The following is an 18,138-nucleotide window of genomic DNA, read 5'->3' on the forward strand; positions in this document are numbered from 1 at the left end:
TGCACATTCTCTAATATCTGTGGAAACCTAACCTTTATGAAATTCATATCACATGTTCCATAGAACATGTTATGACATGAACAATCAACATATTTAGCATACTAGGGCAGAACGCTCCTTTCGGAGTTCCTCGGAGGGGTTGGTCAAGTTTTTGAAAAGCAACCAACCCCTTCGGGGGGGGGGGGGGGGGGGGTTGGTTGCGTTTTAAAATCTTGTGTAAGAAACTAAACTAAACCCCCCGAATGGAGGGTTAAAACACTTGACCAACCCCCTTTCGGGGGAGCTTGATCAAGTGTTTAAAACGCAACCAACCCCTTCGGGGGGGTTGGTTGCGTTTTAAAATCTTGAGTAAGACACTAAACTCGGCATTGTTGTGGAACACAACAATGCCGAGTTTGTTTATAGTTGATATTGTTGATGACGTAATTTATTGACAACAATGTCGAGTAAACAAATATCTGTTGACATTGTTGATGACGTCATTTTTTGATTTTTGATTCTTTGTTGTGAAGCGTTATTTGTTGACATTGTTGATTGATGACGTAATTTATTGACGACGACGAAATCACAAATTTTTATAATAGATCTTACACGTTAAGCTGATTTTATTTTTGAGTTTTTTATAGTAAGTTTTACTTAGCTATTTGGTACTTCAAATTAACACAATAAAATTTCACAAAAATTAAATAACATTATATAATTTTATTTATAATTTACTAAAATACAAAATCTATCACATCACTCTCTTCTTTTTCTTATGTGTCACATGGTCACAAGAGTTGTTTTTTTTTAATATTTACATTGCTGGAAATAAGTTCTTTCATAGTTTGTTTTCTGAGCACACAGAATTGTTTTTATTAATCCTTCGCCACATCATTTATATTCACTGTATCCTGAAGCTAACAGAGCGGTTAACATAAAAGCCCTTTATAGACGATGTTATATTGTGTGAAGTGTGGCAAAAGTTTAAAGGAAACTGAACAGGAAGGAAGGAAGGAAGGAAGACAATTTATAATACAAGTGTTGTGCTTTACTTTGTTTAGAATGACTTTTTGTGTAAAATTTGGTCTTAGAAGAAAAAAATTAGTAATATTTATCTATGTAAGACTTGAGGTTCTCACAGCGGTGAGTATGAAGATTTCTGTCTTCTGGGATGTTGCGCTGTGTAGTCTGGTCGATGTTAACCAACGTTTCAGAGGCCATACTGCCTCCGTCATCAGAGTATGAAGATTTATGTCTTCTGGGTTGTTGCGCTGTGTAGTCTGGTCGATGTTAACCAACGTCATCAGGGCGATGAATCATCGCCCTGATGACGGAGGCAGTATGACCTCTGAAACGTTGGTTAACATCGACCAGACTACACAGCGCAATAACCCAGAAGACAGAAATCTTCAATATTTATCTACTGTGAATTATACCAACATACTTCAAGACCATTAACCCAAATTAAAGTCTGACTGGTAGAACCTTATTACAGGGATTTGCATCCCTTACTTCAACATGATCTGCAAGAAAGTCCAATCTTCTGTGCTGTACAATGCTTTGATATCACTCACGTTCTTTCACTTATTCTTAAATAGTTAAATAGCAGCTTGTAATCCGGTTGTCAAATATTGTTTACACATGTAAACAACTTTAGATTAAATTTATACATTCCAAAATACAAATATCCCAGTCTCCAAATTAACAAAGCCTTTTGTATTTATTTAAACCATAAAAAACATTTGGAAATTTGAAAATAACCTTTTATTAAACTTCATTGAGCAAATGTGCTGTGTCACGTCATACAAATATTCTATGCCTTCAGAAAATGTAGTAATGTCGAATTTGGAGTTTACTGAATTTTGTTTACTGTAAAATTTGTAAAGTTTACTTACTTTAAACAAATTTAACACATGATATCTGTATAAGTAATGTGTGTACCCAAATTCAAAATTTTTCTGTAGAAAGTAAAAGTAAAAAGGGACCTAATTATGGCTAGCTGTTTGGGTTTTTGTGGTTAAGGGCATAAAATTCCCTTGTCATGCTACTATTATTGGTATGTTCTATTCAGCATATTGAATTGTGGGTTTTAATACACATCTTTAAAACAATGCAAGAGAAAATATACCTGATTTTTCTGGCCTTGCTATATATTTTTTTTTTAATCTCCGTATCTATTCAGACAAGTCACGTAATAATTTAAAAGTTCTGTCTCAGTCATTAAGGATCCTAATTTTATATGCATAACTTGATTCAGGTCTGAATATAGTTTGCCGTATTCATCTCCTGTCACAGTATAATTATCTTCAATTTCCGCAGCTCTACATGTTGTTTTAAAACTTGTATGTTTCAGCTGAGACAAAATTTGTACTTTTTTTATACGCATTCAGAATAAGAGCACACAGTTTCATTTCAGTGAAACAGATGAATTTAAAATTCCGGTACTAGAGTTTTGATTTTCTGGAATTTCAGTGGTTGAACCTTCTCTGAGCGCATGTTCTGCATAAATTGTCGTAAATTCAAGTGGAAAAAACGTGCCGTCAGTGTTTTCTTCAGTCCTTCCTTCAGCTCTGTTTGATGTAGTGCTCAGTACAGTGTCAAGTTCTTCAGTTGGTGAGTCATCATCTGGTTCAAACAGTGCATCAGGGAGTGTACCGCTCTCTTCTGTCAACTCACTTGGCAAGGCTTCCACATCATGAGGCAGCTCGCTCGTCCAAGTAGTCGAGCTCTCTGACACGGCCACCTCAGTTGTTACCGGAATATCATCACCGGTTATGAAGAGTACTCTATCGATGTAGTACATTGTCCCAAGATTATAAACAAAAACTTCACTTTCTATTACCTTGGCATCGCCAATTGTTACATTTTCTCCGTCACGTTTGACATGAATTGTCTTACCACCTAACGTCTTATATTGCTGCCCATTTATCAAGTCTCGGTTGTATAATCTGGTGGGCACAAAATGATTAAGAAGCAGTTTGAGTCCCTCTCCTCTTGACAAATAGAATTCTGGTTTCCCACCAAGACCCACTTCTTTGAATGCATTGTCTGTTGGCACAAAGAAAGTGTAGCCTGAAACAAAGAATATTTCATAAATGCATTTATTGTTAAAACATTCAGTTGGTTGGTTTAAATTACAAAGCCAACAATTTTAATTGTAAAGTGGTATATATATATATCACAGATACTGTGCGAAATGATTTCAGTTGGCTTTTCTTTTTAGGAATGAAAATAAACCAAAGAACTGCTATCCTACTAGACTACAGAGACTTGACAATACAAATTTTATCCTAATAGCTATTATTTTACTTGTGGGTTATCGGGACACATCGCTTTAAAAATAGGTTAGGCCAGGTTATGGGTCATCTCTCTGGCTTGTGGGTCTGTAGATATATATAATTTATCCACACACATTTACCTAACATAACATAACCTAACTTATCCTAACCTAACATAACATAACCTAACTTATCCTAACCTAACATAACATAACCTAACTTATCTTAATCTAACATAACCTAACCTAACCCAACCTAACCTATTTTTAAAGTGATGTGTCCCGATAACCCACAAGTACCGATATGATTTTTATTTCAGTGATTGAGTGAGAGTATGTCTCTGTGGAACTGAGCTGCTGACACCAACACAGTAATTCTAAACTGACTAAAATGCAATTATTGTAACATATACATTATGAAAACTGCAACAATAACACAGTTCAGATATTTTTTTGCAACAAAGGGTTTTTTATGTTCCTTGGTAGGAACCTCAGTTCTTACCATGTCCTGTTATAACAGGAGCAACATCTGCCAAGTTGATGTGTTGAGTAACGTAAGTGAATCTGGGGTCCTTTTGTAGAGCCAGGTAAGCGTGTGATATAAATGGGGAATTCATCCACGTGTAGGCCAGAAGCGGAGGCGTTTCTTTGTCACGATTCTGTTGATGTAGCTTGGTCACAACTTCCTCGTTTACAAACAGAACCTCGCTGATGAACATTATGTTTCCATTTTCTACAGGCGTGTCCCCGTTAACAATCTGCACTCCATTAACTGTGAAGATGACTGAGTTACGACGACCATCTTTTCTTGTCGAGAATTGATCTACGACAAAGAATAATTCAATTAGCAATCATTTGTGTGGCAATTATGTCTATGTCGCTGAAAGTTATCATCACCAAAAAATTAACTTCGGCTTCAAAAAGCATAGGTAATTGGATAGCTGAGTTCATTATCATAAATCCTGGCTAAATTCCCAGTTTATGGAAATCTCGAAGGTGCTATATGTATCATATGTTTTCCTCAGACCATGGTCACTGCCCATCGTAATGAATTCATTACTGTAAATCTTCACATAATAAATTTGTAATTAAAACAAAGCGTTGGGGACCACTGACTTACATTATGGTCCTAGAGGGGTAACAATTATTATATGGACTGAATTATCTGATTTCACATGAAGCAATAAGCAATACTTACCTCGTCTTCCGAATGTTATATCACGTCCTCCTAAGGTCGTAACTTTCTGACCGTCACTTATGGTATCCTGCCTCCAGTTTCCTCGCACAAAATGATTCAAGATTATGTCCTCTGTAAACTCTGGTACAGAGAAGGGATAGAATCCCCAGTCAATTGGATGCCAGCGTTGGAACGCGCGATCTGTAGGTACAAATACTGTATATTCCTCACCTGAAACGTAAACACATTTATCCATTCAGTGACGGTAATCGTTTAAATCGTATCCAAGATAATAAATAATTAAATAAGTTTAGAAAAGAAAAAGGGAGTAATTTCAAAAAAATATTTATGAAAGCAAAAGAAGTTACGAGAATATTAGTAACACTGTTTGAATTACGTCTTACCATCCTTGAGAGGTCCAGAGATGTTGGAGTTACCGAGCAACTGCTGGAAAACCCTAACGCCGCTCTTAAGATATGACAGCACCTGGTTCACGTTTTCTAGGAATGTGATGTTTCTAGGATTATCAGGAGCTGTGCCTGTGACCAGAGACTCCTCTGCTGCTGCTGATTGGTTACCTAATATGAGTTCCTCAGGGAATAAATAGTTGTCCACTACCACCAATATTCCATGAGGAACCTCTACTCTCGGCTCAAGTATTTTGGCCCCGTTGGCATACAAGGTTCCTGCAATTACGAAAACAAAATTTTATAAGAAAGTTATCATCAGAAAACATGGGAGAGCTCATCTTCCAATTCAACGTGTGTATCAAAAACAATGTGAGATTATACAGATACAGCATATTCTTACGTTAAAAAAGTGTCAATTTAATTTCTCACCAAAACAGCATACAAATTACTTTCTTTCACCATTGTATTTTCTTTTATCAAAGGTTCATATTGTGCATCGTGGCAGTTGTGCTTATTCCCAATTTGTAAACAGTTTTAAACAAGGTTACGTAAATTATAAAAATATTTTTAAAAATTTAATACATATTCGACTCACAGTAGAGTAATATAAATTATGTGTTGACATAAATCACACAAATTAGTGAAACTGCACTATTTCCTAAAGTACGTATACCAGGTAAGCATTTTTGGGGGGGGGGGGCGAAGGAGCATTAAATATTTCGGTAAACTTTATACGTAGCCTAAACTTGTCACTTATTTTAACCGTAGCAGAATAGAATCACAGATCTGCATTCATAGTCATCAAATCAAATTTGTAGACCTGCCTGTTTCAATTTAGACACACATAAACCTAATAACTAGATGCACAGTTGTTTAAGAAATTTCCTACCTTTTCTGAAGCCAAAACATTCACATAGATCACATGATAATGTCAGTGACCCACTTACCGTTCACCCTACGCACATTGACAGTTCGACCTCCCAGTGTCGTGATGGTGAAGTCCCCTGTTAAGTTGAGGTTCATCTTGAGGCCGAGTACGATGTGGTCTATCAGCAATCTCTTCACCAGGTCTGGTTGAGCCAGCAGATTCTGTGCGTCCTTTAGAGGAGCTTCGCTGTTCCTGGGAGCGAAGATTGTGAAAGGTTCTTCTGAAACAATACAACTTAGTTCTTACTACTGGAAAATACCAGCTGAAATTCGACGGGGAATGGCTTATTTTGTATCTTCACCCCCTAACCCTATTATGTTTGCCTTTAGTACCTTTTTATTAGGGTCCTATCCCTTTTCTCCTATATCCAACTATATATGAACAAGTATTACGTCAGTTTCCACATTTTTCAAGCACGTTTCTCGTAAGTTCCTTTTCTGCTGTTGCCTAATTGTAAACACGAGGCCCAATCAGCAATTTTTCATAATCCCGTTGCCAATTCTAGAACATTAAACATGTACAGACCCTACTAACCATTAACGTACAGGGAAGAATGACTTGAAGATGTTTTTATCTAAGGCAAACGTTTCACACTTCATGAATGCCATCTTTTTTCTTGTATGGAACTGTAGCGAACAAAGCGGAGCCCAGAAATTTCCAGCCCCCCTTTCAAATTACTCATGTAATCTCCTCGCAATCTTTTAAATTAAATATTTCGTCATTGAGGTCTACAATCGAATAATAAGGAAATAAGTGAAGTCCACCGACTTTCTTTTTAAGTACCGGTACAGAAACAGTTCACGATGGCGCCTTGAAGTCCGCTCCTACAGCACAGAACTGGTATCTGACGTCAAAGTTTTACCTGTGGGCAGAAACCTATCCCTCAAGACGCTATTGTTAGATTAAAACAGAAAGGTGGGTAAGCCATGGCTTGCCTAGCTCTCCTGCTGATGTCAGACCTACCGTTTGAACTTGGTAGTTAAAAGACAGACATCTCACGCAACATCAGTGCTTATTTTGTAATTTTGCAACAACGTACACAAATCCACGACTCTTCTAAAACCATAATTCGATTTGAAAAAGTTCAATATTTTAACACTTATTCATACCGCTTGGTCAACTTTCAAATCTAACATCAGTCAGAATATGGATAGCCTTCTGGGTTGAAACGTCGTGTTGTCTTACACGTGGTTATAAACGTTCCTCCGAAACGTCGGTAACCACTTGAAGACCAGCTTCGACATCTTCATAGCCGTGAGAACCTCGCTTTTTAAAAGGGGGAGAGCTATTTTCTTCAATGCTTGCTTAAAAATACTGAGTTCTGTGCAAGACTTTTACCGCAGTAACTGTCCCGTAGATAATAACATTTACAAGCGTTCTGTTTCGTGCTGAGGGTCACTACAATGCCTGCTGCTCTCTTTAAAGGTTCGAGGTCACCCAGTCACATACACTGTCAGGTAGATGAGAAGAAATCCATTCCCGGTTGGACTATTTCTTTACGCACAGTAGGGCTATACTTAAGTCTCGAGGTTAGAACACAAACTGTGCACCGACCTTGTTGCATTCCTTCATCTTTTAGGGATTCTTGTACTTTCTATTCTTCTGTTGCAAACAGGTTCACATATTAAGATGACCGTCTTCTGGGATATTGCGCCTTGCAGTCTTGTAGAAAGTGGCAGACGTTTCAAAGATGTTTATTACCTCCGTCATAGGTCGAAGTGCCTGAAAACGTCAGTCAATTTCTACAAGACTACACGGCACAGTTCTTTTCGTCATCGTTACATGATCTTAGCGAGTGATAAATCATTAAGAGTCAAGAAGAATCTAAACAGTCTTAGTATTTACAGCAATTACTTCTGTACGATATTCTTTTTTTTTATTTTCAATTTACTGACATAGCAACACTAATACATTAATTTTGGTATCCATTGACGTTAATAGTGTAAAGCATCATCAGTTAGACTTACTACAGCAATAATAAATTCATGGACCAAAGTTCTTGAGCAGGTAATTATCTCTCAGCTACTCAAGAAATTCCTCGTAATTTTTAGAAGCTAAGGGTTCATTACTTTCTTCAAGCAATCCTAGGTAATAGTAAAAATAGCAAAACTTAAAACTGTCGTTTATTGCAAGGACATTATTATAGGTCCACATAGCCGAAGTGTAAAACATACGATGACTCATTTTCTGTGGGTCATACGACGTTTTTTATGTTCCAAGGCTTCTAGTGAACAGGAAGTGGCATTCCAACCGCAGAAATCACTTCTGGACTCCCCTTATCTCACGCTCGATGTGGTTTACTGAGACTTCACATTCAAGAGATCCTCATTCCTTGCTTATGCTAAGCAAATTCCGTGCCGAAGTACGCATTACCCAAATCTCACAAGGCCAAACTACACTGGACTTCTAGTGCGCCTCGGTCCGACCACAAGCAAGTTGGACACGTGGAATTTCACTCTGAAGGCGCCAGTCTCACTACATACAAATGCTGTTTGAGTGCAGTCGATAGAACGTCAACTACTGTGACCGTCTTGGGGTCGACGAAACATACAAGACACAGTAAACCCATCAGACACATCATTACAGCGCGTATGAAATATCCATAGTCGACCTCGAAGGAACATACTGTCGCCATCTTCAGATATGGAGACAGCGAATCGTTGGTATAACCTCCAAGACAATACTCAGAAGTCTAACCTGTACATGATACGTAAACAGAAGAAATATGTGACGGTAAATAAGATTAGAATGTGGGTCGAAGAATGTTAATATTATGAATCAATTATTTATAAGAAAATAAAGAAATTTATTGAACAGCACGGACTAAAGTGGAAATAATTCTATTCGAAGGATAAAATCACCTGTCACACATTTCGTTACCAGACGTGAAGGAAAGGTCACTTGGAGGAAGTTCCTCGTATGAGGAGTTCAACAGTGGGATGTTCACATACCTACTGATTGACTCACAGCAGTGTCATAGAAGAATGTATGTCCCGGATGAGAGCTTGTTTGTGGAAACTGCGTTACAATAATGCCATAGAATTTCGTTTTACGAAGGCACTGTAATGACGAACTGAGTTGCTAATTAGAATACGGCATATATGGCAAAATAGCGTAATTTATAATTATTTACTTTCTCAGTATATCTTTTGCCTGCGTCACTGTTTTCTTCCTTCGAGGTTTTGATGATAAAATTATTTCAATAAAGGCTTTTCATTTCATTACAGATCCAAGTCTCCAACTATCTCTAGATTCTGCATCTATTTATGTAATATGTTTCTTTACTCGGTCTAGCAAGACCACAAAAAGTAATCCACCGTTTATTTTCCATATGGAGACATATGAAGTAATTTGACAACATAATGAACTCTTGAACTTGACATAGGCATCTCATTTCTACTGACGTACGTTATTGACATTTTGTGTTTGTGGTATTTACTGAAGAAATGAAAACATCCTTCTTTTGTGAATGTCTCTACACAACTGACAGACCAGAAAAGACGATATTGAACTTTGAGAACAATACAAATCTACTTCTCTTCAAGTACACTTCGAAATAGCGTCTTGGCTCATTTATACCAATACAACGATCACACGATACGGACGACAGAATAATCCGGCCTTGTCGGAGTTTCTGAAAAAAATCACGGCCAAGTCTGTGGCAAGAGTATTTCATAAGAGTGTAAGTAATTGGTCAATATTTCCTTATTAACAAAATACAATGTACAATGTTGCATTGAAATGGGTCACTGAAATAATGGAATGCCATTTTTAACGTAATGGATCAGTGGACAATAACACTGACAAGGGAAAGTTATCACAAAATCTTAACATGAAACGTGTATTAAAAACGTTGTTACACAACAAGGCTACGCAGTAGAGAAACTTAAGTAAGTGCATGACCGGGACACATTCACCGACAGTTCATTAAGCAATCTGTAATTCTTACACTGAAATTCTGCATTCAGTTTTGTAACATAAGATTCTACATGAACCTACATTAAAATTACCAGTAATAAATATAACTCAATCAATAATTGATTTGCTAGATCGGTTACATATCAATTTTAAAAAACGAAACATTTTTGAAGGTTACATGCAAGTATTTACAGTTTTAGGATTTGAGACTTTCGCGGCGAGTACAATCAATAAAATCTTCTCGGGCAATCAGCCGCGTTAACTGGTTACCGTAGTAAACCGACGTTTCGGGAACCAACTCTATCCCCATCATCAGGGCTCTGATGTGACTGGATACCTCGGAAGTCGCCTGTGTTACACACAGTTGGTTCCCGAAACGTCGGTTTACTACTGTAACGAGTTAACGCGGCTGATTGCCCGAGAACATTTTATTGATTTACAGTTTTAGTTATAGAAATGAGTTTAAATTAGAATAAAGAGCTTTTTCATGTACATTCTTCAAACACGTCTATTAATTACGTGATAAAGTAACAACCGATAAATCAGTAAAATTAACCAAAAAGGAATCCTATTGGCCGTATGACCTTTTCAAAATCCGCAACAAACCCGCGGGCCGTAGTTAGCTTAATTTACTCTCAATAGTTTACAGTATATGACCTCACACATTCACTACTTTATGAGACTTCGTTTTCACTACTGTTCTGTAACTAAGTGTGACTATTTGAGAGGCCTTCGGCAGAGAAAGTCGGCTCTAATGTCTAACCAAGCGAAAAGTGTTCAAAGTCGTTCTTGGATAGGTTTGAAGCAGGGAAATGTACCTATGCCACACATGCATGCATACTTGGCTTGTAAGAAAGATGTAGACACGTATCCATGTTATGCTGTTTTAAATCATGAATGCTCATTATTTAATTTCGTTTATGTTTTGCAGAATTCTTTAAAATTCTTGTTTTTATTTTCTTGATGTTTTTTAACGTCATATTCATTTTATTTCACAGTTATCAATATTCTGGTAATAACATTTATAATAGTAAGCTTATAATGTGCATAATAATTCATATCGTAATTATAAATGTTGCAGTTATAAAGATTACATTTGTTTCTTACAAACTTTATTATTTTACGTCAAACATATTCATCAGCATATTTCTTAGATAAATTAAATCATTATTAAATTTTGGTATTCAGGACTAACAACAGACTTTATAAACATAATTTAATTTTGAACGACTGTGATTTCTGTACTGACATGTTGAATTATGAATGGAAAAGGCTGGGCAAAATGAATTGTAGTGTCCACGCAAAATTCCTAGGCCTTTTCCAAGTAATGTGTAAACGAGTAAATACGGACTCTGAGAAGATTTATTTCAAACACCGAACGCAGAATTTCACGTTACAAATATTCAATGGTTGAAATGAAGTAAAAGACTTCTGACAATAAGCAGTGCATAGGAAAGTCCATAACGGAAGGTATACAACTTCCAACAGTGAATATGAAAGTCAGATGCTGAGAACTAATCAGAAAATAAAAGATTTTCTTCAATACTACACGAGAAACGAACAGTTTCCTGACAGCGTTAATCATTATATTCATAAATGTTGATACATAAATAGACAGATTGAATCTGGTGATGTATTACTGTGCCACGGATATTTGATTTCACACTAACTTCGACCAGTTTCCGTCAGAAAAGAGGCTATCCATTGGGGCATCGACTTCGGAGTTTTATTTACAAATGAGTATAAATCGCTTATGTCTAATAAATAAAATAATTACAGAAGAAAGTTTCATGTAGTCTAATGTAGGTTATCAAAAACTTTCTCTCAAGTGGCCTTCATATTATTGAGAGAAAATCTATTAACGTATTTTCCAGACAAGTGAGAATTTGTTAATATATTTTAAACAAACACCTGAAGGGAAGAAACCGTAGAGCAGACAACGCTCAGATAGGAGGATAATATTAAAATGCACTTTAAAAATAAGGTGTGTGAATTCTATTGTCTCAGGACATGGTTCAGTATCAGGTTTCTATGTACATTGTATAAATATTTTTGTTCCATAAAAGACGCAAATTACTGACTAGGTAACTATTAGTTTGTCAAGAAGTTCTCTGTTCCATGTCGTTTCTAAGAAAGGTAGTTCCATGCGGTCTACGCGGGGTTTTTGCCCGCTCTAACAATGAGATCGTCGGTTCGAATCCCGCTCGAGGCATGGATGTTTGTCGGCGTATTTCTGTGCTGTGCTGTCCTGTATTGGTTACAGACGTTGCGTTGGGCCGATTCCCCACACAAGGAGTCCTACAGAGTGTCTACGGAGATTCATAATTTCACAACTGTCTCTGAAATGGAGCATGCCACGATGCCTAATCTGTAGAAGCTAATATCGAGGAATAAAATTAAAAAGTTATGAATTAAGAAGAAATGTTACGCAATTGTATGATCAGTACAGGTTGTCACAACCTTTCATAAGTAAAGTGTTATTACTATGGTTTCCTTTGCAATAGAATTTCAGGGGCGAAATAAAAATATTTTGTTTGCCAAACAAATACTTTTAATAAAATAGTGTAGTTGCGTCATATTGTGATTTATTAAATTAAAATTAAATTATTTGGTTATTCCGTCAAATCACAATGTATTTAAAATAAGATAATTAAAATATCATTCAGTAATAAACCTTGATCGGATACAGTAATACTTCTGGATCAGCTCCAGACACAACTGTGTTGTCTACTATTTCATCTCTGACCGATGTAAACATCAAAAGCATCACTTCAAACAATAAAGTTGATCCATTATATGAAAATATCTGGACACAACCTCCAAAAAACTACACTACGAAAAATTGTAAAAAATTGTAATTGAGTTTTAAATTTAATATAATTTTACACCTGATGATGGTTTAATAAAACCGAAACATGTTGTAACTGTTCCAATTGTAAATCGATTATTCGATATGGAACACAGAATGATATTTTAATTATTTTAATTATCTTATTTTAAATACATTGTGATTTGACGGAATAACCAAATAATTTAATTTTAAACAAATACTTTGTTAAAATTAGCCCTAAAATGTAGTAAGATTATCTGATATATGCACATTTATGCAGTACGACATGTGAAAAGAAATAAACATGTCTTAATCCACGAACTGAACTAACAATCTGAAAGCGTTGGCGTTATTTAAAAACTGTCGTTGCAACAAATCTGTGCCACTGAACTGGTTATGATATCAGTACAAGAAACTGCTTTCTATGAGCAGGAAAATCGCACTATTATTATCTGCAGTGAAGACAAATCTTGGCACTGTACTTGTACTTTACGGTGTCTGAGAGGTTTGCTAATTGCTATCCACATGAACCTGTGTGAACCGTTATTTCAAACAGTGGTGAGGTGTGACGATGGAATTACTGTGTCGTTAGTCAGCAGGTCGTTCAACACTACTGCAGGCCACGTTGAAATAAAATTGGTTCCTAAAAACTGTTACAAATTCAGAATATTCTCGTATTTGAATATAAAATGGCAGAGCAATGGAAATGATACCGATAAACTCCATTGCACTGTCACTTGGTCTTGCATTTTAATATTATCCTGTAATCTAAACGTGGCCACGGTGGTCTAGCGGTTAGAACGCTGGCCTTGTAATCCTGGGGTCTCGGGTTCGATTCCCGGCGGTGCCCGAATTTATAACTTGTGTTGGGCAAGGCCGTGGTCTAGGCAACACGGAGTTTTCCTCCGTGGCATCCCAACAATTACTCCATTCACACACACAGAAGAAGGCAATGGCAAACCACTTCTGGATCATCTGCCAAGAACGTATATGAACAGGTCCCAGTCCGAGAAAAGGATGGAAGGATCCTGTTCTTATGGACCTGTCGTCAAACAGAACACTGAATAAATAATAAATAAATCTAAACGTAGCCACTTCCCTTCAAGTTGTCAGACTAAAATTTTGTATGCATTCTTGCTTCCTTATTTTTATCAATTCTTCGCTTTATTAATTGTCGCTCGGTTCACTGATTATTTAGAGGCAATGCACCAACTAATAATTATATACCATTAGAGACGCTGTCTGATTATAATCGATAGTATATCGAATCGATGAATTTTAGTTAAAAAGATTTTGCATATAACTTATGCTCAGAACATGTCCCTGTCATAAACCACTCACCCCCACCCCCCTCAGTGAGCAGTAATGTCTAATGTGATTCAAATTCTGTGCTGCTTAAGTATTAGTAGTCAGTACCTGTGGATTGTGGTCCATCGTTTCGGAGGAAAGTACCGCCTATCACACACCGAAAACGGGGGAGATACGTTCGTCCGAAATATTCGTATCCACCAATATAGCGTCACGACCCCGAAAACCACAATTCACCTAGTGACCTAATAGCAAATATCAAACTTACGAGAAGTTACACACATCTTAGATCTAGTTTAGTTTGTTTCTTCTGTCTCGTTTTCAGAATAATTTCCTGAACGAAATTAAGGTTACAACTGTTTGAAAGAGCGTGGAAGGATGTTGCCGTGGCCTGTTTTAAATGTTTTATTTCCCGGAACAAATACACAGTGTTATCCACAATCCTCACTGAACGCCACTTAAATTCGATATCAAAATAACCAAACAAAAATCTCTGTAAATGATACCAGCTCATTTATATAATGAAGCTTTCTCAATAGCCTAAGATTTGTAATGATAAATGGTAAAGCTGTCATTGTGCCTAAGCACATGTTAACGCAAAGGAGTGGGGGCAGACATGTGAAGTCTATGAATTTTTCTCCAGAGGACATTTTTCACGACAGGTCTTCGTACACTGAGTGAAAACGGGTTTTTCAAACGACAGATCTGTGCGAGGCTGAGTCATCGACAGATCTTAATTATACAGCACTGATCGAGATGTGGAAGGAATATGGAAAATGTTACAAGAAGCTATATATTTGAAGATGAGGGGAGGAACTGGGTTAAAATAATCTGGGGCAGGGTGTTAAGTGTTAAAATACGTATCACATTTCTCGTAATTTCTAATATCATTACAGTTCTCGATTAATAATGACCCAGATGAAATGATCATCGAAACATCAGCCCACCTGACATCTTGACGTCATCGTTGTTGAAGACAAGCCACAGGGAGAAGAACTGGTCCACGTTGAGATTATCAGTGAGCACGTAGTCGATTCCAGAAGTATCAGGCAACTCAGGTGGAGCGCCTATCACAGACACAGACACTAAAGCCAAGGCGAACACCAGGATCGTTCGAGATGCCATGTTGGCTGCACGCTTGTACCTCCGCGACCACTGCTTAAGAACTGACGGTCAATCCTCTTGTGCAGGCGATGCTAAAGAAGTACACCGCCAGTAAGGAAAAGTTTCTGCTACCTCTCCTCCCACCCTGACCCCTCTCCTTGATGGTAGGCAAGAGGTGAAACTTGATTGCATACAGCGCTGCCACGCGGCCGACACGGGCAATCCGCTCTTGTAAAGAGACAATCGATTTCACCAACGTTACGACAATGTCAAGGGCAGGATGGAGGCGTCTGTCAACACTGACGCTAAGCGAGAGTTTCTCATGGGCTGACAATATGACACAGCTGCTAGTAACAAGAATCATACATGTACTCCGATGGAGTACACATATTTTTTTTAAATACGTTCCCTGCGGTTTAGTATCTCGCCCTTCTTGTATTGTTGTTCGTTTGTTGCAACTGCATGGAGTCTGTAAATTTATCCTAGCATTTCCTTTAACATTCAGTTTTTTTCGGAAAACGCTCCATAAAAAATTGTAATGGGCTCTACACGTATTTTATATTTAAAAATTTATTTTTCCGAACGTTGATAACATCAGATTTGAGTTTCATGCATGTTAAGGGTTGTATTTGACCTGTAAGAATAAAAATCAAATTCGAACGAAAACTTTAATGTAGATCTCTCAATATCTAATGTATTAAAGATTCGTTCGGCAATTTCGAAGATGAAACATGCCAACTGGCAGAACCTCGTGTTTTGATACGTGGAAAACGCACATAAAATCTAAATGGGCAAGAGAAAACAAACTTAGCTTTGGACAGAAATGCATTAAGACTCTTACACGGCTAAGTAAGATTACACGCTTGCAATGCACAAGGATAATCTGAGGTAGGAAAAGCGACTTCTAGATCTCTTCCTTCAAGTCGATAGCGTACATTTCGACTAAAATTCTAATTATTTTCAGTATATATAGTCTATCGCAGAAATATCGACGCTGTACGCATCCAGAACCAATATCTCTTTTAGAACCAGAAATATGCGTAATATTGGGGCCGTGCACTTTATATATATATATTTTTTTATTATTTATGTGAATTATTTAGTAAAGTGTTTTTTTTAATCTTTATATTTTGGTTCTAACGTAAAACATGACGGTCATAAAATTTTCGACACCTTGCAAACGCCTGGTGTTAACTGTTTTACCATAAACATTTATCGATACCTCGCTGTAGAAAGTGTATTTCTACCACGTACACATACACACAAAGCTACTGCTATAAACTATAGATAGGAACAATGGTAACCACAATTAAACTCATCCAACATTCTTCAGAAAAGACCACCAGAACCAAATTTGACGGTAATCCATTTGAAATTTTCCTTGATGAAACATGCGAAGGGACAGATCGGACCTCCGTATTCAACGTTTAATTTATGCACTGTCTTATGAGAAAAATATAAAAATGAGAGAAGAGGAGGAACACGAAATGTAAAAGAAAAAAATATAGTTCTTACCGCCCAGCTGAAGTCACATTTTATGTCGTAAGACGTTATTGATGGTGGCGCATGAAATCAGTTCAGTGGTAACCCCGTTTCCTAGACGACCCATCTGCTAGAATTGGCTCTTCCGGTCGTCAGGAGCTCTCCATATAGGAACTGGGACATAAGTGGGCTGAATCACGGGATGCGATCATTACGTAACCTAATTAGTTTCTTACTCTCATCTGCGTTGTGTTCAGTGTTCGCCAAGGACACAAGAGGCGAAAAGCTCTTCAAAGAAAAACCGAAAGCACCAATATTATATACAAGATGAATCTACAACAAGTTTTAAAACTATTTTCAGAAATATTATGCACGGAAGCTGTGAAACACGAATTATACTTATCGTAAAATATTAATTTGGATCTTCAGCTCTTCTTCCAGCCACATTCCACGGATTAAGCTTATGCCAGTTTTGATTTCACAGTCAACTTTTGAATGTTCTTCCTAACGCGTTTAGATTTGTACTGAAAGGCACGTTCTGTAACCTCCAATCGTCCGAGAACACAGCCCAGATCAGAACCGGTTGCCGACCTGCTCGATGTAATATAAAGGGTAAAAGTAAAGTAAAGTTTGTCCCACTATACGCCATGTAGGCGTTTGGGGGGAGAGCAGGTATAGCTCCTCTCTTCCTTGACCTCGGCACTAGATAGGGGTGAGTGGTCAGCATCACGCCCCGGCCGGCTTTACCCCCGGGAAAGGATCCCGGTACCCATTGGATAGGAGGCTGGGTGGGCCCCAGAGCCGGTCTGGACGCAGAGGCTAGAGGAAAAAAATCCTCTGCCCCCGTCGGGGATCGAACCCCGACCGTCCAGCCCGTAGCTAGTCACTATACTGACTTAATATTAGGCGAATAGATTATAAACATTTCCAAAAATATTTTCATAATTATAACATTTGGATTTAGCTTGAATTATTTCTGCAGATAATGATAATTTAAATCAAATAATTTATCTATTAGCTGGATATAATATGGCATATTTGATGAGGAATGGATAAATTCCGAGATATTTTACAAAGTATCACAGATGAGAGTTCTGCCTCCATTAACCGGGCGACGGTGGTAGTAAGCAACTTCGAAACGTCGGTCAACTACGAGGCTACACGGAGCAGTATGCCATCAGGCTATCATCTTCATAATCGCCGAGTACCTGAAACCTCACAAGTCACATCCCTGATTAAAACCAAGGTTTGTCCCATTCCACGAGAGGAATCAAAGTCCTACAGACGTCAGACGACACGCAGCCTTATGATTCAGACGGAAGCGGAAGGATGTCTGTGTCATGCCCCTTACGTCATGTATGCGCCACTGTCCCACGTGACCAGAATATAAGAACGATGTACCAAATCTCCATCACATCACGCACAACACTTTCTCACCTGTACCTTGCCTAATTATACATATGGGCTTAAAGAACTGGGGTGATTCACTCCAGCTGAAATATATTTCATAAACATGTGTCAGCTGACAGGGTATCAAAATCGCATTTCATAGTCTGTGTAGTCTGTACGCCATTAGAATTCTTATGACTCATCTTCATTACATAACACGTACCATCGAATACAAAGTGATGATATTAGAGTTAGTGGTGACTACACCAAATTCAGCGTAATTCGAATCGTGGCATCCTAAAAGAAGGACCAATCAGATTTTAAGATGTTGTT

At 37.6% G+C, this 18,138-nt stretch overlaps 1 protein-coding gene across 4 annotated transcripts; it reads right to left on the minus strand.

Annotated features, from left to right (window-relative positions):
* Positions 1-682: 682 nt before the first annotated feature.
* Positions 683-16,909, minus strand: LOC110839328 (periostin). 4 transcript variants are annotated; one of them, XR_015536920.1, is made up of 7 exons: positions 14,778-14,955; positions 5,794-5,994; positions 4,841-5,122; positions 4,458-4,667; positions 3,762-4,082; positions 1,407-3,054; positions 683-1,145 (listed from the first exon to the last, which is right to left on the minus strand). XR_015536920.1 is itself a non-coding variant. In XM_022083440.2 (6 exons), the coding sequence occupies exons 2-6, from the start codon at positions 5,867-5,869 to the stop codon at positions 2,390-2,392; spliced, it is 1,554 nt and encodes a 517-aa protein (XP_021939132.1). In that variant the 5' UTR covers positions 5,870-5,994; positions 16,450-16,909; the 3' UTR covers positions 683-2,389. The 4 variants fall into 4 exon arrangements, 3 of the variants coding, with proteins under 3 accessions (XP_021939132.1, XP_021939131.1, XP_087211368.1); XM_022083440.2 differs by lacking the exon at positions 14,778-14,955 and adding an exon at positions 16,450-16,909 and having other exon boundaries at positions 683-3,054; XM_022083439.2 differs by having other exon boundaries at positions 683-3,054; positions 5,794-5,991.
* Positions 16,910-18,138: the final 1,229 nt, after the last annotated feature.

Source organism: Zootermopsis nevadensis, unplaced genomic scaffold, assembly GCF_977971745.1.
Source record: "Zootermopsis nevadensis isolate Lab colony 2312 unplaced genomic scaffold, Znev_1.0 Znev_ptg000024l, whole genome shotgun sequence".
In the NCBI taxonomy this organism is placed as follows: domain Eukaryota; kingdom Metazoa; phylum Arthropoda; class Insecta; order Blattodea; family Termopsidae; genus Zootermopsis; species Zootermopsis nevadensis.

What these genes read in the sequence shown, in the direction of transcription:
- LOC110839328 (XM_087355242.1), bottom strand. Translation starts at nt 14,955, where the DNA reads ATGGCATCTCGAACGATCCTGGTGTTCGCCTTGGCTTTAGTGTCTGTG. An exon ending in CTCTGGACCTCTCAAGGATG is followed by an intron (nt 4,668 to 4,840) that starts GTAAGACGTAAT and finishes TTTACGTTTCAG; the next exon opens with GTGAGGAATATACAGTATTT. An exon ending in TATAACATTCGGAAGACGAG is followed by an intron (nt 4,083 to 4,457) that starts GTAAGTATTGCT and finishes TCTTTGTCGTAG; the next exon opens with ATCAATTCTCGACAAGAAAA.